At 34.8% G+C, this 25645-nt stretch overlaps 1 protein-coding gene across 1 annotated transcript in view; it reads right to left on the bottom strand.

Annotated features, from left to right (window-relative positions):
• The window catches only part of RABL3 (RAB, member of RAS oncogene family like 3), a 51325-nt gene that overhangs the window by 1564 nt on the left and 24116 nt on the right, over positions 1-25645 (bottom strand). The window contains exons 5-7 of the mRNA XM_004480762.5: positions 8600-8750; positions 4182-4253; positions 1229-1267 (exon numbers count right to left, since the gene is read on the bottom strand). Coding sequence (XP_004480819.1) covers positions 1229-1267; positions 4182-4253; positions 8600-8750 — 262 coding nt within the window. The remainder of the gene's footprint in view (positions 1-1228; positions 1268-4181; positions 4254-8599; positions 8751-25645) is intronic.

Below are 25645 nucleotides of genomic sequence, written 5' to 3'. Positions count from 1 at the left end.
TTTGAGGGATAAAGAGACCCACGGGTTCTATGGTCATGGCAGAAGGGGTTCACTGCCATGACAGATGGCCCTTCTTTGGAGCTGGTGTTTCTGCGTGATGGAAATGGACTCAGAGGGGATCTCTTTTCACAAGACTTGCATGCTACTTCATTGGAATTGTAGTTGGTGCTGAGTTTAAGATATATGTAGGGGATTTGAATCTCTGGACTGATAATATGACACCCAGGCCCAGAGCCTCAACAGACTTCAGCTCCTACACTTTGACTTATTGGACTTACTCCACTCAGCTAACATGGAGTTGAAGAAGGTCAACCACCACAACATGGAGCCTAGAGTGTCTACAACTAGAAGCGGGAAGAGTGCATCCAGTACCCATGTGGAATCTAAGCCCTCACTTGACATAGGTGTGCAATGGACACAACCAATCCAATGTCCACAGAGGAAATGTGAAATGGGTGTGGGAACGGTAGCCATGGGGGCTGCTGGGTGTGGGGAACGGGAGGAAGAGATGAGATGTGGAGGCGTTTTCAGGACGTGGAGTTGTCCTGGATAGTGCTTCACGGACAATTACGGGACACTGTAGATCCCCCCAGGGCCCACTGGATGGAACGTGAGAGAGTCTGGGCTATGATGTGGACCATTGACTATGGGGTGCAGTGATGCTCAGAGATGAACTTACCAGGTGCAATGGATGTATCACGATGATGGGAGAGAGTGTTGCTGTGGGGGGAGTGGGGGGCGGGGGCGGTGGGGTTGAATGGGACCTCATATATTTTTTTTAATGTAATTAAAAAATAATAATAATAATAAATAAATATTAAAAAAAAATGACAATAAATTCTACCAAAATGGAAAATATTTGTCAACAAATTGGTGATAGTGTCATTTTTAAATCAGAGAGGATGAAGGTGAGTCTCATAATATTTACCTATTAGAGTTTTATATGAATTATTGCCATTGTGGTAGACTCTGGAAATATACAGTTGGAGCCTCTGCAAATCATTTCCTTTCATTATTTTATAATGTAAACTTATTCCAGGTTTCTTCTTGTTTCTGAGACCTTTATTTCTCCCTTTCCCTCCTACTGTATTTAACAGGATGGAAGAAAACAGTTGCTTGTGCCTACAAGGGGGCTTCTCCACACTTTTTAAAACTACTTCTGAAAATAAATTTGGAAATCACTTCCAGATTTAAGACTCCATTTTATCAAGAAAAGATAGATACCAACCTGATTATTCTCTCTTAAAAAGTATCTTTTCTCTATGACCTGTAAGAAACAAATAGAGAAAGAGTTTAAGGGCTCAGTATACACTGAGGAATATATACCTGGAAAAAGTAACTAACTGTAATGGTCACTAAAAGGCTTATATCCAAAACAGAGTCTTTGAATAGCTTTTGGCATTTAATACAGTGAATTAAAATCTGATACTGTGATCAGGATTGTGGAAGTCTTCCAGAAAACATTAATAACAGATCAAAAACTAAATGAACAGAAACAACTAAATAACCAGAGAATGAAAAGAAGAAACCAAAGATATAACATCCCAAGTAGGTAGGAAATTTGGCTCTAAGTTTCCTAGCATTCGCCCCTCAAAGGAAAATTATCACAAGTGACCAAAAAGAAAAAAACTAAAGCACTCGCCTATGACAACAGTACAGCTATTCTTGTGCTAAAGAGGTGACTGTGTAATTAATGTAGTACACTGCCATATCTCTGCAGTTAACAGTGATAAATTTTGTAGGTTATCAATGTAGACAGATGGCACAACACTAAAAAGAGTAAATTAGCTTCTTTTTATGGACCAGTGTGCACCATTAATTCAGTAGTTTCAGAATTGTCTATATTTGGTCAGAGAAGAAACAAGGTAAAGCAGTAGATGGATCTGCACAAATCCATCACCACTACTAAAAAAAAACCCTCAAAATATAGGTCCTAACATAATATGTTTAAAAGCATCATATTTTTGGATAGTGAAAACACTTTTAAAAAATCATTAATTCTCTTTCAACACTTAAGAAACGCTTGAGAAACTGCAATGATTGTAGAGGCACTATTATTTTCTTTATATAGAGCTGCTGTAGTAAGAAAAGTTAATCAGATAAGAATATAGATTGGCTGGAAATGAACTCTTATGACATGCAACTCTAGAGTGATGAAGCTAAGAACTGCTCTGAATGAGAGTAGATTATCTTATTCCAGACCGGACAGTGAAATCACCCAGCTCTCTTTCCATCTGGAAGACTATGGCTGGGTTGCTTTTAACCATAAGAGACACAGAGCAAAGCTGCATTCACTGGCCTCCGAGGCAGAAAACCTGGTTCATGATTAGTGTAAATCTCAAAATACTCTCCCCCTGAAAAACCAAGAAGGGACTGACTCCTTTTCCTCTATGACAGGACAGGAAAATCTTATCATTCTAGAGTGAGGAGGAATTACTACTGGCCAAGAGAATGTAGAGAAGGAGTTGGACTCTTTCTTGGAATGCACTAAATTCTGGAAGATCTGGTATACAAAAAACTGGAAAAAACTCTATATTTAGCTGCAAAGTCCCCTAGATTCAGGTAACCACCTCAGTCAGGAAGTCTGGCCTACCTCCTCATCCACATTCTTTTATGTTGTGATTGAGACAACCTTTTGCCATTGCTCATCTCTTGCTCCTTCCTTAAATCCAACTAAGTTCCACCTCATAAAGTTTTTTTAAAAAAGTCTTGCCTGACAACTTGCATCTCACTAATCTATAAGCCCATTGTCTCTTTGGCCATAATATATTACATCTTATTTTTTCATTACAAAATTAATAAATGACTTATCTTTCCATGTCAGATGCAGATCTATAAGATGTTACTCTTAAAGGACAGAATTTTGAATCAGATGGGGACCATGGATCTAAGTCAAATGGAAGTTGTTATATTTTATGTTCGAAAACAGTGAGAAAAGAAAATCTAGTTCCTTGCAGTGCTTCCCAACATTTTTCATTTCATGGCATACCAAGTTTAGAAAATGCTAATATTTGTACAGCATACTGGGTAAATGGAAGAGGCTGCCAATCACCTAGCTACAGGGCTCTGGTTGCTCTGAGAACTGAAAGGGTCAATATCTCAGCATACCTATAACCTTTTCATCCCACACCAGCTGTGAAGTTTTGCAATGAAGTAAAATTTTCTGAACAGTCTAATTTTAAACATGGACAGGAAAGGACTTATCTTATGGTGACATAATAGACAAAAGGGCCAAATATTACAACTTTCAGTTGTTATAAGAAAAATGATTCATGAAGAAATATGAGGAGGGAAAATGTTTTTTTTTTGGAGACTATAATTAAAAGGAAATTACAGAAATTAATCTTTTGCATCATTATGTACAGATATACATCCTATTTTACTTTACTATGCAATCAATGTTAACATTGGTCAGACAAGCAACCTTGGTCAGTACTATGTGCAATGCAGCATATGGCCTTGTGAGGGAAAGACAAACAGTGTTCTAATTTACCAGTAGGCTGATAAATTAAAGGGTGGACTTTCATTCCAGGGTGATACTAGCACAGAGGCAATAACTGGAATGCAAAGGTTACTGATAGGGAAAAAGAAAATCAAGAAGATGACAATATAGCCTTACAAATTAAATTTTCTAAGTGTGGAAAGTATTAATAGCTGGCAGAACAAAAATAATTCAGGGCTTTAAGCAGAATTTCCCCAGTTTAGGGTCTTTTGGAGGTGAATAAGTACAAAAAGAGCTAGAAAACGGGGAAACAGTGTAAGGAGGGAAATTAGGTATCTTTTTAAAAACCTTATTTAAATCTAGTAGCTGTCACTCTTTGCTGAGAGAACACTGGTGATGGAATAGATACATCAGTAGGCCTTGAGCAACTATACCAATAGATAAGAGGGATCAAAACAGGTATTATGCAGTCAGCAATATTCAGGACAAAGGAATAAAGGGAAATAACATGCTACAAAGAATTTAAACTCTCATATATATAAACTAAGTTTAAAAATATACAACAAGATGATGGAACAAAAAGAAATACAGATTCTGGTGCTGCTGACAACAACAGAAGCAGACAAAGAAGACGACGCAGCAAACAGACACACAGAACAGACAACTGGGGTGGGGGGGAGGGGGGAGAGAAAGAAATAAATACATCTTAAAAAAAAACAACCTTATTTGAAGCCATTACCTTATCAAAAAACCTACTAAGCTTGACAGCATTGGAAGAACCTGCAGCTAAATACCGTGGATTTGTGCAATCCTAGAAGATAAAACATAAAATTCACAATTAAAAGTCAGGAAACATAAGCTCTTTGTTAGTCATTATTGTTCCTGTTCCAGATTTTAAAAGTAAAGTATTAGGCATAATACTCATTAAATATTAAAATAGTTTCAAATTATGATGCTTGAAGCAAGAGGAAAGTGGTAAAGGAAGATAAAGTCACTTATTTATTGTCATTTAAGCAATTTTAGAAGATACAGAATCAATATATTCATCACCAAATAATTCATAAAGGAAGAAGATATCACTAATTTTGTACTTATAACAAAAATAAAGTGCTAATCAAATGAGGTGACCTACGTACATTTACCCTAGAAATCAGAAATAGAGCATTAAAAACAGTAAATCCTTCAAATTTAGTATTATTGACTCACCAGTGCTCAATTAATTAAGTCTATGCAGGTCATATGAATAGTAAGAAGCATAAATTAAGGGTTTAGAGGAGAAAAAAACAGAGCAGTTGCCGGGGATTTCTCACTCACTGAATGAATACAAGGCACTACATCTTACTCTTGGCAGGTCACAAAAAAACTGTGCTTGATAATAATAAACAATAGATTTTTTATTTATTAAGATTTTTAAAAACAGGAAAAAAATGGAAACTAGAAAAGGCAAGATCTGGCACATTAAATCATTACAATGACTAGTAGAGCTAAGACCTTAAAGGCTTACTACCCTTTCTCCCAGAATTCCACCACTGACTTGCCATCTCAAGAGATAAAAGTATTTTGATGTTTATGTCAAATCCTGCCCAAGAACAAACTATAAGGATATTACATAGGCTCCTTTGCAAGGATGATACTTGTCTTACAGTTGTAAACCCTCTATGTCACTTGGGAAATTACTGAAATTATTTTTGTCACACTGATCCTGTTTTGTAATCTCTAAGTCCACATGATGCCTTTCCGATAGATTCAGTAACAATCACCTGTTTTTATCCATATACAAAATCTAAAGGCTCAAACCTATATTTAAATTTTAGTTAGAAACTGTAATACATTCTTTAAAACCAAAATTAAAGACACTACAACAAAATTTTCAAACATCACAGGATACCAGAAAAATTGGGGGCCTTGGAGTCAGCAAGCTATGAATCCAATTATCATTCCCAACACGTCTAGGCTGTGTCACATTGGTTAGGATACTTAAAACCTTTTAAAGCTGAGCTTATTTATTTTTGAAATGGGGATAGCAACACCCATATCATAGGATTTTTGTGAAAATTAAATGAGATAATGTCTGACTGGCAGAGATTTGGCACTAAAATATTACTTTCCTTCTCTCTTCATCGTAAGAGAATGCTATCAAATTGAATTTCTAGCACAAAAGCACCTAACATATGGGTAATTCCATATATGGACTAAAGAGACTGAAACATCAACCTGCAATCTATTGTACTTGAAGCATTTGAATGTATTTCTAAGGTGGCTGGAGCATATAACAGAGACTTAGACTTGTGTTAGATATGTTTTACAAAACAAGTATTGATCACAGTCATTAGAATCTCAAAAGACTTTAAAGCTGATTCTAAATAGAGCTAAATATGAGTATTAAAATACAAAAACTAAAATGAAGAGCAAACCAATAAACAGATCCCCCTTGATACTTAGTTCTGTGGCTCCACAATTTCAAGTTGATCTGGATAGAGAAACCCAATGATTTCAGGATAAGAATTTTAGAGCTGTAAGAGAAAGCCATCTCCCATTGGTCATGGCTGAAGGTAGAGTCTAAAAATTAAAACCCTCTATATAGCCTGTCCAATTTAAGAAAGGAATGTTAACTAGAGAAGGTGCTTCCATGTGATCACTTTGAAGTAAACATGTAACAGGAAAAAATGTGAACTAGATACAATAAGCCTAACAGGATTAAAAAAAAGAAATAATCCTTCACCTATTTATAATTTGAGCAATTTAAAATTTATTCAGATAAAATATTTGATAAGTTGGACTTCACCTTTGATTTATATATTTACATTATATTATTTTTCTAGAGTTTTAAGTAAATTCATACAGCAATGTGATTCTGGCATTAATATTGTTCCTTTAGTTCTTACTTGAGGCTTTATAATCACTTGAGTATTTTTGACTGCTCTTTTTGAAACTCTCTTACCCAATTTTCCTTTTCCGTTTTTCTTATCTACATCCTCAAAACCCTTTCCTTTCGTCTCTACTGTGTTCTTGAGCCTGCACATCAAAAATATGTTATACATGAACTCTCTTTAGACTGTGATTTCTCAAGTTTTACCACTTAAATACCTCTATAGTCTTGCTAACTAATGAAAGATGGCCCTGCCTTTGCAAAGGAAAACAGGAATATCATATAACGAGATCATCTAGATCACAGAAACCCACAGGCACTGGAAATAGATACATTCTGAAATACATTAAAAGTAAGCACTGAAACAAATGAAGTATATCCAGTGGTAAATTTCCCTGTGGAAATAACACAAAAACAAAGTAACTTCAACAATTCTCAGACAAGGATATATATTTTATATAAAATTCTCTGGAGTATCCTGCTCCACTGCTGAATACATGGAGCATTTACATTAAATATTCCATGGCAGCAGCTGAGAAAGGACACTTTCCACTGCAAAGGAGAATGTAAAAAACAATGGAATAGTAGGCAAGAGCTACCTCAGTCAAGGGAGTAGAAGCAAGTCTGAATTAAACAGTGTTCATAAACGTTGATTTACAGATTAAGGACATCAGAATCACCTGAGTCATTTGTGAAACCTACAGAGTCCTCATCTTCATTCCAGACCTTATGAATAAAAAAGCCTTAGCTGTGGAGAAGTTATTAAAAATTCTCACAGGTACTCTTGGTAATATTATACAGACAGGCTTGGATAATTTTAGTGTAGATGATTTCTAAGAATTCTTTCAGCTCTAAAATTCTAAATTTATTTATTTTTCTTATTCTCTTCTCCCTTCCCCCGTTGTCTGATCTCTGTGCCCATTTGCTGTGTGCTCTCCTGTGTCTGTGGTATTCTCATTAGGTGGCTCCGGGAACCCATCTCCGGAGTGGGAGCGAGGTGATCATTCTCTTGCTCCACCTCAGCTCCCTAGTTCACTGCGTCTCACATTGTTTCTTCTCTGTGTCTCTTTTTTGTTGTGTCATCTTGCTGCATTAGCTCTCCGTGTGGGCGGTACAACTCCTGGGTGGTCTGCTCTCCTGTGCGGGGCTGCACTCCTTGCATGAGGGGCACCTCTGTGTGGGGCAACACTCGTGCGTGTGGAGCAAGCCACGTAGGCAAGCTCGCCACATGGGCCAGGAGGCCCTGGGTATCGAACCCTGGATCTCCAATACAGCAGGCAGAATCTCTATCCATTGAGCCAGATCCACTTCCCTAAAATTTTAAATTTTAATTGAAAGATAATTAAGTAGAAAATGGACTTAATTGTAGAGCACAGGCCCTGGAGTGAGAATGTCTGGTTTGACCTTTGAAACTTTGGTCAAGTTGTCTGATCTCTTTTTGCTGCTGTTCTTCAACTTTAAAATGGGGATAACAACAGTACCTACCTTACTGAGCCAATGTGAGATAATCCATGTAAAGTATGATAACAATGCTTGGCACATAATAAGTGCTCAATAGATAGTAACCTGTGTTATCATAGCACCACCACCACTACAGATCAGGAATGTCCATGCAGTTAACAAATTACATATATCCTACCTGTGAACAATGGCATACAAACCAAGACTAAAACTGTTGGCTAGAAACCTTCTCCGGGTAAGACTAATTGGCGTATATGAGAATTGCTTCTTAGGTTTGTTAGCATCTAGCTTCAGTTCTAATTAAGATATCTCAGGAAGGGACTTAATACTCTGTAAATATAGAGGCTTATATAAATTGGTGCTTATGAAGCACTTTGACAGAATAGTTTATAACTTTTTTCATTTATTGGTTTGGTTGCCCTTTACAGTATATTTTACAGTTCAAAACAGTAAGAGGCTTTCCTAAAGCAAGAATAATCAATGTACAGTATCAGTCAGTGACCTTAATTATTTTGATTTTGTTGTGATTTTTTAAAAAACTTCTCATGGAAAAGCTATGATTTACATTATTCATAAAACAAAGTTTGAACATGGACAATTTCAGGATCACTGTGCTAATTGTTCAGTTTCCAAGAGCTTGGCATACAAAGAGGCCAAGAGTCACTGTGCCCATCTGACAATCGATTTACATGGATTCCAATATTGACTACTTTTGGAAAAGAAACCACATACTTCAAGTATAAAGCTTCTTTCAACAGACCATGACCAAGTCTTTGGTTTGCCTTTACCTGTTAGTAATGCAAACATGCATTTGTGAAAATACACACCAAATTAATCTCTTCTGCATTGTAATCTTCAGCTAGGAAAGCAGTCCTGGTTAAAACTTCATGGCGCTTAGTTTCATGAATCTGGTCCAGTTTAGTTCCTATTACCAACAGTGGGATTTGGTTGTCAGCAAACTGTTCCCGATCATAATCCCTTTGATAAATAATAATGAAGAGGTGAATACAGTTTACCATTCTGATACAGATATGTCATATTTAAATGGAACTAGCTTACACTATTTTCCTAATTTCACTGATTCCTTCTCACTCATCATCACCTACTTTTCTCTCAGGTTCTTCCATGAACTTGTTCATTTATCAATCCATCCTCCCTACCAATCGAGTTCCAACTATTCATCTAATTGCCCAAAACCTGTTTACTTTCGGTAAACAAAAGTCCATATGAAACTCTTTATGGATTGTTTGAACAACTGTATTTCCTAGGTATACTAAAGTAGGTTGATTTGATTCCCCCAATGCTCTGTCTTCCAAGGTTAAGAACTCAGGAATTTTTCAGTATAGAAACAAAGAGTGGACTCATGTGTTAATGTACAGAAAACCCAAGAGCCTAGCATGACATTCAATTCTTGTGCCAGAAGGGAAAATGGAAAGCTTCTGGGTATCTTCTGAGGTAGGCATAGGCTCTATATCTACCATATACATTAGTACCAACGAATAGCAAAGAAAAAGGAATCATTTCAGGAAAATAAAAAATAGGATGCTGAGAGCCAGAATAGATTGAATATATATGATATTAGAGACTGGGTAAATAAGGATTCTATATATAGAATAGGAAGGAAACTGCTGAAATGCAAAATGAATAGTAAAAGGAAAGAATTTAATAACAAATAGTTGTTCATTCTGATATGAGAACCATGGGAACTAGAGGATAGGCATTAAGAATCATTTAGGGTTCGTGGTCTTGGGACACTAACTATTACAAAAGATAGAGTGGTGATATAAATGATGCTTTCCATTGCCAAAAGGAAGATAAAGCCCAATATTGTTGAATTAATTTAAATTCTATTCATATATAAGAAATAAAATAGATTTGGATTTCTGACATATCATAAGCTCAATTTATGATCGTTGGCAAAATCAGGCTTTGACTAACTTATGACAGAAAACCAATATTACATCATACAATCACTACAACCCAGATGAACAAAACTTTTTTCCCTTGGATATTACTTTTCTTCTCTTTGACTAATCTAAATGGGGGAGAGGAGAGGCAAAGTGACTAAATCTTTATGTTTTTTACAATAATCTTACAGAGCCTCAGCTACTGCTCAGCCTTGGAACACAATACTTTGAATTAAGTAATCTTCCATCTTAAAAAATATTATCGTTCTATTCATTCATCAAAGCCAATAACAGCTTGAGTTAAAGGACTTTGATTCTTCTGACCAATATCAGCTCTGATTTGGGAGACATAGTCAGAAACTGAAATTTGCTTTATTATAGACTAAAGTCAAGAGTGTGCTTTCCTTGAGAAATGTTTCATTTCCTATACTTACTAATTCTGTCTCACATACAAATCTTTGTATTTATTCTATAAAAAGTCACCTCTGATACACATACATTTCTGTCATTTATAGTCATGCACAATCTTTTGCATATTAATGCATATATTGTTCTCATAATTCTCTTTTTAGCATTCTTTTTTTTTTCTCACTTTCTTTCGAAACCTTGCATCCAACTTGAAAGTTGATCATGAAAATCCTAGTTTGTTTTTTAAGTGACTGGTGAAAAACTGGTGGGGAATTTTATAATGGGTGGCTCAGGCTGATAACACCTTAACATCAGAAGGACAGAGATAACCAGGAATCATAAATGTACAATATTACTTTGGGAAAAACAAAAACTAAAAAAGTTGTTCAAACCATTATATTTACTACCATTAAAAAAAATTAAGACGCAGAGGAATAAGATTAAAAGACATTAAAGAGATATAATTAGCAAAATCCAGAATGCAGGAAACTCTACAGGACAAACAAGCCATCTTCCTCCAAAAATAAATTGCTAGGAACAAAAAAAAGGAAGGGGAACATAAAATTAAAAGAAATATAAGATTGAAATATTCAAGAGAAAAATGTAATGAGTGGACTTTATTTAAATACTGTTTTCAACAAACCAACTAATATGTATAACGGGAATTAAAAAATATCTAATATTTAAGGAATTATTCTTAAGTTTTTAGGTGTGGTAACTATTTTGGTCATGTTTAAAAAGTCTTTATCCTTTAGAGAGTCACAATGAAGTATTTTTGGATGAAATGACATGATACTAAAATTTGCTTCAAAATAATCCAGTTGTGAGAGTTTAGATGAAAAACCTCAGGATATAAAGTTTTATAGACTACTCCCTCCACTAGAAAAAATAAATGCACTGAAAAAGTGATTTGAATTAATGAGGTGGTAACCCTGGAAAAGGAACGGATTTTTACAGCAACTATGCTAGTGCCAGATGAAGTGATAGCCTGCCAAGAGTTCAGTTTTTGAATGGGAAAATTAGATTTCCAGAGTTACCACACATATACTCAGAATATTCAGTTCTTAACAAAAAATTGCAATATATGCAAAGAGATAGGAAAGTATAGCCTAGTCAAAGGAAAAGAATTTGACAGAAACTATTCCAGAAGAAACTCAGCTTCTGGAATTACTAACCAAAGATCTTAGATCAACATTCTTAAATTAGATTAATGAAATAAAGAAAATTTTGGACAAAGAACTACAGCAAATTAGGAAAACAGTGCAAGACAGAATGAGAATTTCAATAAAGAGAAATTATAAAGAAGAATCAAATGGAAATTCTGGGGCTGAAAAGTATAATAACCAATATGAAAAATTCAACAGAGGGGTTCAACAGCAGATTGGAGGAGGCAGAAGAAAGGATCAGAGAACCTGAGTATAAGACAATTGAAACTGTCCAGTCCGAGGAGAAAGAAACAAGAGTGGGAAAACAAAGCATACAGGCTGAGGAATTTGTGGGATAGTGTCTCAGTTTGCCAAAGGTCTGCCGATGCAAAGTACCAGAAATGGGTTGGCTTTTATAAAGGGAATTTTATTTAGGGTAAAAGCTTATGGTTCTGAGGCCAAGAATTATCCAAATCAAGGCACCATAGGATAGATGCCTTTTCACTCAAGTCAGCTGTCACATGGTGAAGCAAGATGGCAAGCAATCTCTGTTAAGGTCTCTGTCTTCCCCTCCAGGCTCCCCATTTCTCAAAGCCCAGCTCTTCGAGGTCAGTTGTGAGAAATCAGGCATAGGGCTTGTCTCTTTCTGGCCTCCTCTCTCAATCTTGGGTGCTCTGCTTTCTTCCTGAGTTCAGCTGTGAGTATAAGGCATATGGCAGGGCTTCTCTCCTTAGGTGCTCTGTGGGCCCAGCCTGTCAGGGGCTTCTTTCCATGCCTCTGTGTTCTGTTGGTTTCTGATTCTGGGACCTTCTCAGTCTCTGGGGCTTCTCTGCTTTCCTGCAGTCCTCTCTCTCACATGGCAAGATCAATATGGTGATTTCTTCTTCCTCTGTATGTTTCCATTTATATCAGAGCCAGTAAGAGGGTGGAGACCCAAGCTGGCTCATTTCTCACTGATGTAGTCCAATTAAAAGGCCCCATACCCATAGGAGTGGATTAGTTAAAAAACATAATTATTTTCTTTTTGGGATTCATCAAATAATTTCAACCTGTCACAGACCATCAAGCATACAAATAAAGACATCATAAGAGTCCCAGAAGGAGAAGAGAGAAGGAAAGGCACAGAAAAAATATTTTAGTAGAAATAATGGCGGAAAACTTCCCAAACTGACAAAAGATGAAAATATACAAACCCCAGAAACTCAATGAAAGCCAAGCAGGAAGAACCCAAAAAGATCTATACTCAAACACAATGTAATCAAACCACTGAATGCCACAGAACAAAGACAGAATCCTGAAAACAAGAGAGAAACAACATGTCTAATACAAGGAATCCTTAATAAGACTAATATGGGATTTCTCATTAGAATCCATGGGGTCCAGAAGACAGTGGGAGTTCATATTTAAAGTGCTGAAAGTAAAAACTTGTCCCAGTAATAATAAATAGGGCAAAGCTGTCCTTCAAAAATGAGGGAGAAACGAAGACATTTCCAGATAAACAAAAGCTTAGGGAGTTCATTACCACTAGACTTGACTTACTAAATGCTGAAGGGAGTCTTTTATGTTGAAAACAAAGGACAATAGACAATTGGGTGAAGTATGAGAAGAAATAAAGACTTGCTTTAGTTAACTATATGGGTAAACAGAAATGCCAGTAATATTATATTTTTCAATTGTAATGTTATCTTTTACTTCTTAGATGGCTTAAAAATCAAACACACACACAAAAACAAGCATAAACCCTTGTTAGTGGGCACACAATGTATCATATGCAATTTGTGACAACAACAACATAAAGGGGAGGACAGAGATATAGGAACAGAATAGATTGGTATGGATGTTAGGTTGGTATCAATATAAACTCAATTGTAATAGATTTATAACATTAAAGGCAATATCCATCATAACCAAAAGATAATATCTAAAAATTCACACAAAAAGAAATAGAAGTGATCTTAAATGAGCCATTATAATAGAGCAACCAAAGAAAAAGGAAGACAGTAATGGAGGAAAGGAGTGACAAAGAGGTATAAAACCTACAAAATATAATTAGCCAAATGGTAGAAACAAGTCCTGCCTTATCAGCAATTACATTAAATGTAAATGGATTATACTCTCCAATCAAAAGGCAAAGATTGGTAGAATGGATAAAGAATCATGACTTAACCACATGCTGTTTATAATTTAGACCCAAAGACATAATCAGTTTGAAAGTAAAAGGATAGAGAAAAATATTCCTTGTAAATTGTTACCCAAACAGAGCTTGGGTGGCTATACTCATATCAGACAAAGTAGGACATTATATATGATAAAAGGGTCAATCAACAAGAAGCTATAATAACTATAAATACATATGCACCTAACAACAGGACCCAAAATATATGAAGTAACCACTGATAGAACTGACAGAAGAAATGAATGTTTCTACAACAATAGTTGGGGATTTCAATATACCACTTTCAATATTTGATAAAACATCTAGACAGAAGATCAACTAGGAAAGAGACAACACTATAAACCAACTCGATCTAACAGACATATATAGAATACTGAACAACAATATAATACACCTTCTTTTCTAGTGTACATGGATTGTCCCCCAGGACAAATCATGTATTAGAGCACAAGAAAAGTCTCAGTAAATTTTAAAAATGTTGAAATCATACAAAGTAACTTCTCTGACCACAACAGAGTGAAGCTGGAAATCAATAACAGATGGAAAATGGAAAATTTACCAATGTGTGGAAATTAAATAGCATACTCGTAAACAACCAATGGCTTAAAGAATAAATGGCAAGGGAAATCAGAAAATAAGAATAGATATGAAAGAAAATAAAGACATAACAAAAAAATTTATAGCATAAGGCAAAGGCATGCTCAGAGGGAAATTTGTAGCTATGAACACCTATACTAAAAAAAACAGAAAGACCTCAAATTAGTAACCTAACCTCACATTTGATGGAATTAGAAGAGCAAAGTAAAACCAAAGTTAGCAGAAGGAAATAATTAAGATTAGAGAGAACATGAATGAAATAAGAGAATAGGGGAAATTTTGAGAGAGCCAACAAAACAGAGTTGGTTCTTTGAAAAAAATCAATAAACTGACAAACCTTTAACCAGACTAAGAAAAAAAAAAAGACAAAAATAACTAAAATCAGAAGTGAAAATGTATCACTACTGACCTGAGAGAAATAAAAGATTCTAAGTGAATACTATGAGCAAATATACACCAACAAATTAGAAAATCTAAACAAAGTGGAAAAATTCCTAGAGCTACACAAGTTACCTAAATTGACTCAAGAAGAAACAGAAAACTTCAACAAAACTACAGCAAGTACAGAGATTGAATCAATAATCAAAACCTTCCTCCAAAGAAAAGTCCAGGATAAGATGGCTTCACTGGTGAATTCTGGCAAACACTGAAATAATTAAAACCAATCCTTCTCAAAACCATCTAAAGAATTCAAGAGGTGGGTACACTTTCTACTTCATTCTTTGAGGTTAGCAGTAAGCCTGATAAAGCCTGGCAAAAACATCACAAGAAAACTACAGACCAATTTCTCTTAAGAATATAGAAAAAATCCTTAACAAAATACCACCAAACCAAATTCGACAGCATATTAAAATGATTATTCACCATGACCAAGTGGGATTTATCCCAGGAATGCAAGATTGGTTCAACATATGAAAATTGATGTAATAATTATATAAATAGAAAAAAGAAAAAAACCCACAGAATGATCTCAATTAACATGGAAAAGGCATTTGACAATATCTAGCACCTTGTCTTGATAAAAGCACTCAGAACTAGGAATAGAAGGGAATTTTTTAACATTATAATGGCTATTCATGGAAAACCACAGCTAACATCATACTTGATGAAGGAGTTAAAACCATCCCTTTAATGTCAGGAACAAGACAAGGATGCTTGCTTTCACCACTGTTATTCAGTATTGTAGTATAAGTTCAAGCCAGAACAGTCAAGAAAAAGACATAAAAGGTATTCAAATTGGAAGGGAGGAAGGAAAGCTATCTCTCTTGGCAGATAACATGATTTTGTCTATAGAAAATCCAAAGGATTCAACAAGAAAAACTATTAGATCTAATATAAATGATTTCAGCAAAATTCAGCGTACATGATCAACATGCAAAAATCAACTGTGTTTCTATTCACTAGCAATGAATAATCCAAAGAGGATATTAAGAAAACAATTCCATTTACAATAGCATCTAAAAGAATAAAATATCTAGCAATTAACTTAACCAAGGATATAAAACTTGTAAACTGAAAATCACAAACCTATGCTGAAAGAAATTAAAGAAGACCTATATAAATGGCAAGTCATCTTATGTTCATGGATTGTACAACTTAATATAAGGGGGCAATATTACCCAAGGCAATCTACAAATTCAATGAGGCCCTGAATAGCCTGAACAACACCGAAAAAGAAAACAAATTTGGAGAACTTATGCTGATTTCAAATTGTACTACAAAGCTACAGTAATCAAAACAGTGTGGTACTGGCAAACAGTAGGTATGTAAATCAATTTCAACAGAATTCAAAGTCCAGAAATAGACCCACACATCTATAGCCAAATGATATTAGACAAGTGTGCTAAGTATACGCAATGGGGAAAGAGTAGTCTCTTCAACAATTGGTACAGGGAAAACTGGATAACCACATGTAAAACAAGGAAGTTGGACCCCTACCTCACACCATATACAAACATGAACTCTAAATGGATCAAGGGCCTAAACATAAGAGCTAAAGCAATGAAACTCTAAGAAGATAATATAGACACAAATCTTCATGACCTTTCATTGTGATTTCATAGATATGACACCAAAAAGCATGAGCAACAAAAGAAAAAAAGATAAACTTGACTTCATCCAAATTAAAAACTTTTTTTTACATCAAAGGACATTATCAAACTGAAAAGATAACCTATAGAATGGAAAAAAATAGTTGCAAACCATTATCAGATAATGGCTAACTATCTAGAATACATAAAGAACTTTCACAACACAACAACAACAAAAAAGAAAAATAACCAATTAAAAAATGGACAAGGGACTTGATGAGACATTTTTCCAAAGAGGCTGCCAATACTTATAGCCAATAAGCATATGAAAAGATGACAACATTAACCATTAGGGAAATGGAGATCAAATTCACAATGAGATGCCACTTCACATTTACAAAGATGGCTATAAAAAAAAAAAAGGAAAACAAGTATTAGAGAGGTTGTGGATGTGGAATAACTCAACTCCAGTGTATTGTTAGTAGAAAGTAAAATGGTGCAGCCACTTGTGGAAAGAAATATAGCACTTTCTCAAAAAGTTAAATTAAGAATTACCATATGACCTGGTAATTCCATTTTACTTCCCTTATACCCAGTGAAAGTGAAAACAGGGTCTCAAACAGATACTTGTACACCAATATTTATAGCAGCACTATTCCCAACAGCCAAAAGGTGAAAACAACCCAAGTTTCCATCAACAAATGAATGAATAAACAAAATGTGGTACATACGTATATTGGAACAATACTTGGCCAGAAGAAGAAATGAAGTTCTGAGACATGCTGCAACATGAAAGAAACTTGAACACATTATGATCAGTGAAATAAGACATATAAGGATAAATTTTGTATGATGCCACTTAAAAAAGAAGTCTAAAAGTAGAAAATTCACAGCAATAGAATGCAGAGTAAAAGATAATAATCATCAAAAGTTGGGAGTGGGGATAGGTGGGGAATGGCTAGAGGTATGAGTGAAACAAGATTGGCGATGTTGATAATCGTTGAAACTGGGTGACAGGTATATGGGGCTTCATTATACTACTGTCTAAATTTATATATGATTGCAATTTTCTGTAATAAAAAGTATTTTTTTTACATGATTCAAAACTTAAACTGATATAAAGGTATATGTTAAGAAGTCTTGTTCCGACTCATCTCTACCCATTTCCTCTGGCCTTCTATAGTTAACCATTTTTATTAGTTTCTTATTTATCCCTTCATTTCTTCACACCATATAAATGCATATTTGATTTATCCTGTCTTATATATAACAGGAAGCAAACTACATAAACTCTTTGTACCTTAACTTTTTACCTAACAACATATCCTGTGGATCTCTCCATTTTAATACATAGAGTTCTTCCTGATTCTTTTTATAAACTGAATAGTATTCCTGTGTATGGATATAAAATTATTTGCAGCTTCATCTATAAGATCAAATGAGGTTGCACAAAATGAAAATGCAAATATATCCATAAATTTTTACTGCTTCCTTGAATTCCTTTGACAACAATGCAGATTTCTTTCTGATAGGAAAACACTATGATTATTAAATTTAAGAATAAATTTCTTTAATAATGATAATTTTAGTAGAAAACAGAAAAAATGCCACATTGAAGAAGACATTGATGATGAAAGAAATGAGACAGGAAACTAAAAAGGCCAACTACGCTTTGGAATATGAATTTTAAATTAGTTGTGTTTATCCCACAGTTGGTCTTCCATGAATCTACATTTTTGCACTCAAACTTACATTGTATTTCAGTTTCATATAACAATTAGATGTCCACATGGAAACAACAGTCTTCAAAAACCATTCTTCAGTCACAAATGGGAAACAGGGTTCTGCTCTGGGTGAGATGGAGTAAGCAAACTCTACCCTATCTCTCGCATTGAATACAAGTATAACACTGGGACAGACTATATGAAGCAGCTATTTGAAGATTCTGAAAAGTTAATAGTAGCGGGTAGACCTAAGAAAAAGGCTGAAATTTGAAGTTCTCCTGTTCAGGCAGCGAGTTTACAATTTTTTTTTCCATACTCCTGACTGAAAGTTCACTTCCCCCTCCCCCCCTTATACCCGTGTTGGATGCAACTCAGCTTGAAGCCTGAAAGTAGACATTGGTGTGGAAAGAGATAGCCCTAGGAAAAGTCCTATACTTTTGGCTCTAGGAACAGCAAAGGGGAATCCTAATTCCAGGGACAGAGTAGAAATCTATCATTTTTTTTTCTTTACTCTCTCATATCCTACCTCCAAGCAATTCCACTGTAGTTGTGGCAAAGGCCAAAACACAATGGGGACATTCAGGAGCCAAAACTCTAAGGAAGGAAAACCCCTCTCTCTGATTAGTGAAGCTGTGGTCCCATGAGGGTGGGGCCAACTTCCATTGCTTTTTTCCCTCTCTCTGTCCTTCTTTTATTATTATTTTTTAATTTTCTTTTTAAAATTTCTTTTGTTTTCTCTTATTTGTTCATTCTCTATCCTTCTTTTATTTGGCTCTGGAAGTGGGTAGTCATATAAGTGCATGGAGAAAGGATGTCCCAGAAAACCCCTAAGTATGGAAGAAAACACAGAGGGAGGAGCTTAGGAAAGGGAACCCATAGTAGTCTATGAAGCTGCACATGTGTGGATATGATCCTAATCAGCATATCAAAGACTTTCAGAACAAAACAGAGAAAATACCCACATCCCATACTGATCACTGGGTGCCATATATGCGGAACAGATACTGCAAAGGCTTTGAAAACAGAACTTACTTTGGAAGTACAGCCCACGGAAGCATAGAACCAGAGTCCCAAAACATGATATTCAAACTGCAAGAAAGAATCTAAAATTACTTGGCACATGAAGAACCAAGTATAGCTTCACTCGCATGTGAAAAGATAACCAGATGTCAATGCTGAGTAGGCACAGATGTGGAAATTTTCTGACAGAGACTTACAAGCAGCTTATACAGAAAGGTTCCACAAGCAATCACAAACTCTTGTTGCTAAACTAATGGAAAAATAAGAAGTCTCAGATAAAAAGAAGAACAAAATGGAAATTTTAGAACTGAAAAATACAATAACTCAATAGCAGTGTTTTAGTCTGCTGGGCTGCCAAAGGCAATATACCAGAAATGGGCTGGCTTTTATAATGGGATTTATTAGTTTACAAGCTTACAGTTCTGAGACCATGAAAATGTCTAATCCAAGGCATCAATCAGGCAATGCTTTCTTCCTGAGGACTGGCTGCCAGTGATCCTGGATTCCTCTCTCACATGGCAAGGCAAAGAGTAACGTCTGCTGATCTTTCCCTTCTCTTCTGTTGCTTTCAGCTTCTAGCTTCTATGGCTTTTCTTTTTCTAGGTCCACTGATTTCAGCTGCTTGCTCCCATGGCTTTCTCTCTCTTCATCTGAATTTCATTCTCTTATAAAGGACCCCAGAAAGAGGATTAAGACCCATATTTGGCTAAACCTTACTAAAGTAATCTAATCAAAAGGCCCTTAATAAAGTAACCTAATCAAAATGTCTGACCCACAGTAGATTTACACCACAGGAATGGATTAGCTTTAAGAACATGATTTTTCTGGGGTCCAAATAGCTTCAAACCATTACAAGCAGATTGGAGATTACAGAGTCAGTATACTTGAAGACAGATCAATAGAAATGATCTAATTTCAACAACAAAGAGAAAGAAAAAGAAAAAAAGTGAATATAGGCTAAAAGGACCTGTGAATAAGAATAAAAAGTCTAATGTTCAGGTCAGTGGAGACCTATAAAGAAAAAACAAAGTGTGTAATACTGACAAAAAAAAAATTGAAGAAATAATGGCTGAAAATTCCCCAAGTTTGACAAAAGACAAACCTATAGATTCAAGAATTCAGGAAAATGCAAAAAGGATAAATCTAAAGAATTCCATGCCTAAATATATTACAATCAAATTACTAAAAATTTAAGACAAAAAAAAATTTGGAAGAGGCAGAGAAAAAAATGATGCATTACCTATGGAACTATCAACCTTGAATACTATATCTAACAAGAATGTCCTTGAAGATTAAAGGTGAAATAAAGACACTATCAGATGAAGGAAAACTAAGACAATGTATAGTCGGCAAACCTGCTCTAAAAAATTGCTGAAGTAAATTCTTTAGGAAGAAGGGAAATGATGATGGAGGGAAACCTAAAACATCTGGAATGAAAGAAGACCAAGAGAAATGGTGAATATCTGGGGAAATGTAATTGATCATTTTTCTCCCATATTCTTTAAAATATATTTTGATGGTGAGAGCAAAATTTATAACATTATTAGATGGGGTTTTCAATGTATGCAGATGTAATATGTAAGACAACTATAATATAAAGGAGGGTAAAGGGACATATATGAAAAAGTTTCCAGTAGAAGTGCTAAAATAATAGACTGTAAAAAGCTAAATATATATATTGTAATCGCAATAGCAACCACTAAAAATATTATACAAAGTGATACAGTAAAAATCACAACAGATAAATTAAAACAGAATACTTAGAAATATTCATTTAATGAAAAGAAGGCAGGTAATGAATCTCAAGAGAGTTGCAACGCCTACTCTACAGTTCATTGGACTCACCCAGGACAACTACAAAGATGATGATGATGGACAACGACCATCCCAAGAAACAGAGAGTCTGCAACTGCAAGCAAGATAGTCCCACTCATCTACCCCATGGGATCTAAGCCCCCTCTCAATTAGAGGTGGAGTAGGCATCACCATCCCAGAATCCTCAGAATTGGGGAATGAATGATGGACTTCCTGGTATTTTAGTATAGAGTTACTGTGATTCTAGCAATGGAAGAACTTTTATCATTGATGTGGAGGCAGTGGCCACTGGAGGTTGTGAGGGGAGAGGGAAAAACAGGTGTAACATGGGAACATTTTTGGGACTTCGGAATTGTTCTGAATGACACTACAATGATAGATATAAGCCATTATGTATCTTGTCATAATTTACAAAATTGTGCAGGAGAGAGTGTAAACTACAATGTAAACTATAATCCACACTTAGTGGCAATGTTCCAAAATGTGTTCACCAATTGTAACAAATGAGCCACACTAATGAAGGATGTTGTTAATGTGGGAAAATGTGGGAGAAGTTGGGAGTGGGACATATGGGAATCCCCTGTTTTTATGTAACATTTATGTAATCTATGTATCTTTAGAGAAAAATAAAAAACTATAATTAAAAAAGAAGGCAGGTAAGGGTAAAAAAGAACAAAAATTAGAGGAAACAAATTAAAAAATAATAAAATGCTAGCTTTAAGACCAAACATTTGAATAATTACAATAAATGGTCTAAATAAGCCAATTAAAAGATGGAGATATTTAGAATGGAATAAAAAAATGTGATCCAACTATATGTGTTTATGAGAAACTCACTTCAAGTATAATATAGGTAGGCTAAAAGTAAAAGGATAAGCAATGACTTTGAGTATCTTTTTATGTGCCCATTGGCCATCTGGATATCTTCTTCGGAAAAATGACTCTTCAAGTCCCTTACCCATTTTTTAATTGGTTTATGTCTTTTTGTTGTTGTGATATGGATATTAAATGCTTATCAGATATACTGTTACAAACTATTTTCTCCCATTCTGTAGGTTGTCTTTTTGCTTTCTTGATGACATCCTTGATGTAAAAGTTTTTTTGATGAAGGCAAATCTTTTTTATTTTGTTGCTTGTGCTTTTGGAGTCATATCTAAGAAATCACTGACAAATCAAAGGTCATAAAGATCTGTCCCTATATTATCTTCTAAGAGTTTCATGGTTTTAGCTCTTATGTTTAGATCTTTGATCCATTTAGAATTCATGTTTGTATATGGTGTAAGGTAGGGGTTCAAATTCGTTCTTTTACACATGGAAATTCAGTTTTTCCAGCACCATTTGTTGAAGAGACCATTCTAAGCATTATTAATAGTGTATTAATGTATTTGGCATCCTTGACAAAAAATCACTTGGCCATGGATGTACAGGTTTATTTTTGAACTCTCAATTCTATTCCATAGGGCAATATGCCTATTTTCATGCCAGTGACACACTGATTACTGTGGCTCTGGAATAAGTTTTGAAATCAGGGAGTGTGAGACCTTCAACTTTGTTCTTTTTCTAGTAATGATTTGGCTATTTGAGGCCCCTTGCAATTCCCTATCAAGTTAAGGATAAGTTTTTATGTATGTCTATAAAAAAAAGCTGCTGGCATTTTGACAGGGAAGTGGAAATCAAAACCACAATAATCTATCACTTCACCTTGTCTACGTGGCTATTATTAAAAAACTAGAAAATAAGTGGTGACAAAGATGAGGACAAATTGGTACTCCAGTGCACTGCTGGTGGGAAGATAAAATGGTGTAGCCACTGTGGAATTCAGTTTGGCAGTTCTTCAGAAAATTGAGCACATAATTACCATATGACCCAGCAATCCCACTTCTTTGTATATATCCAAAAGAACTGAAAGCAGGGACTTTGAACAAATATTTGTACACCAATGTTCAGAGCAGCATTATATACAATACTAAAATGCAGAAGTAACCCAAAGTCCTTCAACTAATAAATGGCTAAACAAAATGTAGTATATATGTAAAGTGGAGTATTTTTTAGCTATTAAAAAAAAAAGTTCTGATATATGTGACAACATGGAAGAACCTACAAGACATGTTCAGTGAATTAACCTATATAACTAAAAAACAAATATTTTATGGTCTTGCTGAAATGAAATCCCAGAAGAAGCAAATTAACAGATAGATTACAGGTTACCAGGGGCTGAGGTTGAGGGGAATAGGGATATACTGCTTAAGGGGTACAGAGTTTCTGTCTGAGGGGATGAAAAAGTTTGAGTGACAGACAATGGTGATAGTAGCACAATATTGTGAATATAATAGATATCACTGAATTGTACATTTGAATAAGGTTAAAATGGGAAACTGGGTTGTGTGTGTGTATACATCCAATAAAAAGGTTTAAAATACAAATGAAAAAAGAAGTTTAAAAAAAGGTAAAACAATGGAAAAACATATATGCAAACACTACTGAACAGAAAAGGTGGAACACCTATATTATTACAGGAAAAAGTAGACTTCATAACAAAGAAAACTGAAAGGGATAAAGAGTGACATTACAAAAAGAAAAAGGGCCAATTAATCAAGAATTAATTTATTAACCACAGATTAATAAATCTTCAAAATAAAGCAAAACTGACTGAATGGAGAAACAGACATACACATGTTATAGTTGGAGACTTTTAACACTCCTCTCCATAATAAACAGAAAATTTACAAGAATAAAGAAGAAATGAATAAAACCATCAATCAAATGGATCTTATTCACATTTATACATTCTACTCAAAAACAGAACAGATATCCTTTTCAAGTGCACACTAAGACCACATTCTTGTCATAAAACAAACTTGAACAAATGTAAAATAACTGAAATCACACAAAGTATGTTCTTAGACTTGAAAATTAAACAACATATTTCTTTTTTTTTTTTTTTAAGATTTTTAATTTATTTCTCTCCCCTTCCACTCCCCCCCAGTTGTCTGTTCTCTGTGTCCATTCACTGTGTGTTCTTCTGTGACCACTTCTATCCTTATCAGTGGCACCGGGAATCTGTGTTTCTTCTTGTTGTGTCATCTTGTTGTGTCAGCTCTCTGTGTGTGCAGCACCATTCTTGGGCAGGCTGCCCTTTCTTTCGCCCTGGGCGGCTCTTCTTATGGGGCGCACTCCTTGTGTGTGGGGCTCCCCTACACGGGGGACACCCATGTGTGGCACGGCACTTCTTGAGAGCATCAGCAGTGTGCATAGGCCAGCTCTACACGGGTCAAGGAGGCCTGGGGTTTGAAATGCAGACCTCCCATATGGTAGACAGATGCCCTATCCATTGGGTCAAGTCCGCTTCCCTAAACAACATATTTCTAAATAATTCATGGAGAGGTCTCAAATGATATTAGAAAATATTTTGAAGTGAATGATATGAAATTAAAACATATCAAAATTTCGGGGATGCAACTAAAGCAGTGTTTAGAGGGAAATTTATAGCACTAAAAAGGTCTCAAATCAATAATCTAAGGTTCCACCTTAAGAAACTACAGAGAGCAAAATAAACCCAAAGCAAAAAGAAAAAAACCAAAAAAGATAAGACTGGAAACCAATGACATTGTATAAAGAAAAATAATAGAAAAATTAATGAAAAAGATGAAACCAAAAGCTGGTTCTTTGAAGAGATTAATAAAATTCACAAAAAAATATCAAGACTGACAAAGACAGAGAGAAGGTATAAATTACCAATATTGGGAATGAAAAAGGAATATCACTACAAACTGTGCAGATATCAACAAGATGCAAATACTACAAATAACTCTATGCTAATAAATTCAACAACTTAGAAGAAATAGTGCAATTTCTTGAAAACCACAAACTACCAAAACTTATCCAAGATGAAACAAATAACTTGAATAGTTCTGTAATAATTGGAGATATTTAAATTTGTAGTTAAAAACTTCTGAAAAAGTAATGTCTAGGCCCAGAAGGACTCACTGCTGAATCCTAACAAACATTCAAAGTAGACATAACACAAATTAATACACAAAGTCTTCCAGCAAAATATAAAATGAATAATGCACTATGATCGTATAATGCAAAACTGGTTCAGTATTTTCAAATAAATCTAGTCCACCATATTAGCAATCTAAAGAAGAAATCCACATGAATGTTACCAATTGATACAGAAAAAGATTTCAACAAAATTCAATATTCACTTATGATAAAACTCTCAGCAAATGAGGAATAAAAAGAAAGGTTTTCAACCTGGTAAAGGTATCTACAACAAATTTATAGCTAACGCTGTACTTAATAATGAGAAGACTGAATGCTTTCCCCCTAAATTCAGGAATAGGAAACAAATGACTACTGTCACTGCCTGTATTTAGCATAATACTGGAAAATTCATAGCCAGTGCAATAAGTCAAGAAAAAAGAAATGACAGGCATATAGATTAGAAAGAAGAAAATAAAACCTTTTATATTTTTTAGAAAATCCCAAGGATTCTACAAAAAAACAACTAGAACTAATAAATGAGGTAGCAAGGTATTGGGATACAAGGTCAATGCTCAAAATCAATTGTTTCTTTAGACAAGCAATATACAATTTGAAACTGAATTAAAAAAAAATACACTTAACAATAGCTTTAAATATATTAGTTAAATTTAAACCTAACAAAACATGCAGAGAATCTATATACTAAAAGCTACAAAATGCTGATAAAGGAAATCTAAAAAAATGTAGAGACAGACTGTGCTCATGGATTGGAAGACTTAAAAGAGTATAAAGATACCAATCCTCCCCAATTTGATCTATAGATTTAATACAATTCCAATCAAAGCTGCAGCACAAGTTTTAAAACTGACATAGACAAGCTGATTCTCAAATTTATAAGGAAAGGAACTTAACTAGAATACCTAAGCAATTTTGAAAAAGAATAAAGATGGAGAAATTGTACTACCTAATTTTAAGACTTACTACAAAGCTACAATAATCAAGACCATGTAGTATTAGAGAAGTGTTAGATGTTTCAATGGAACAGAAGATAGAATCAAGAAACA

This window comes from Dasypus novemcinctus, chromosome 4, assembly GCF_030445035.2.
Source record: "Dasypus novemcinctus isolate mDasNov1 chromosome 4, mDasNov1.1.hap2, whole genome shotgun sequence".
Taxonomy (NCBI): domain Eukaryota; kingdom Metazoa; phylum Chordata; class Mammalia; order Cingulata; family Dasypodidae; genus Dasypus; species Dasypus novemcinctus.
This window is presented reverse-complemented; position numbering and strand designations above follow the sequence as displayed.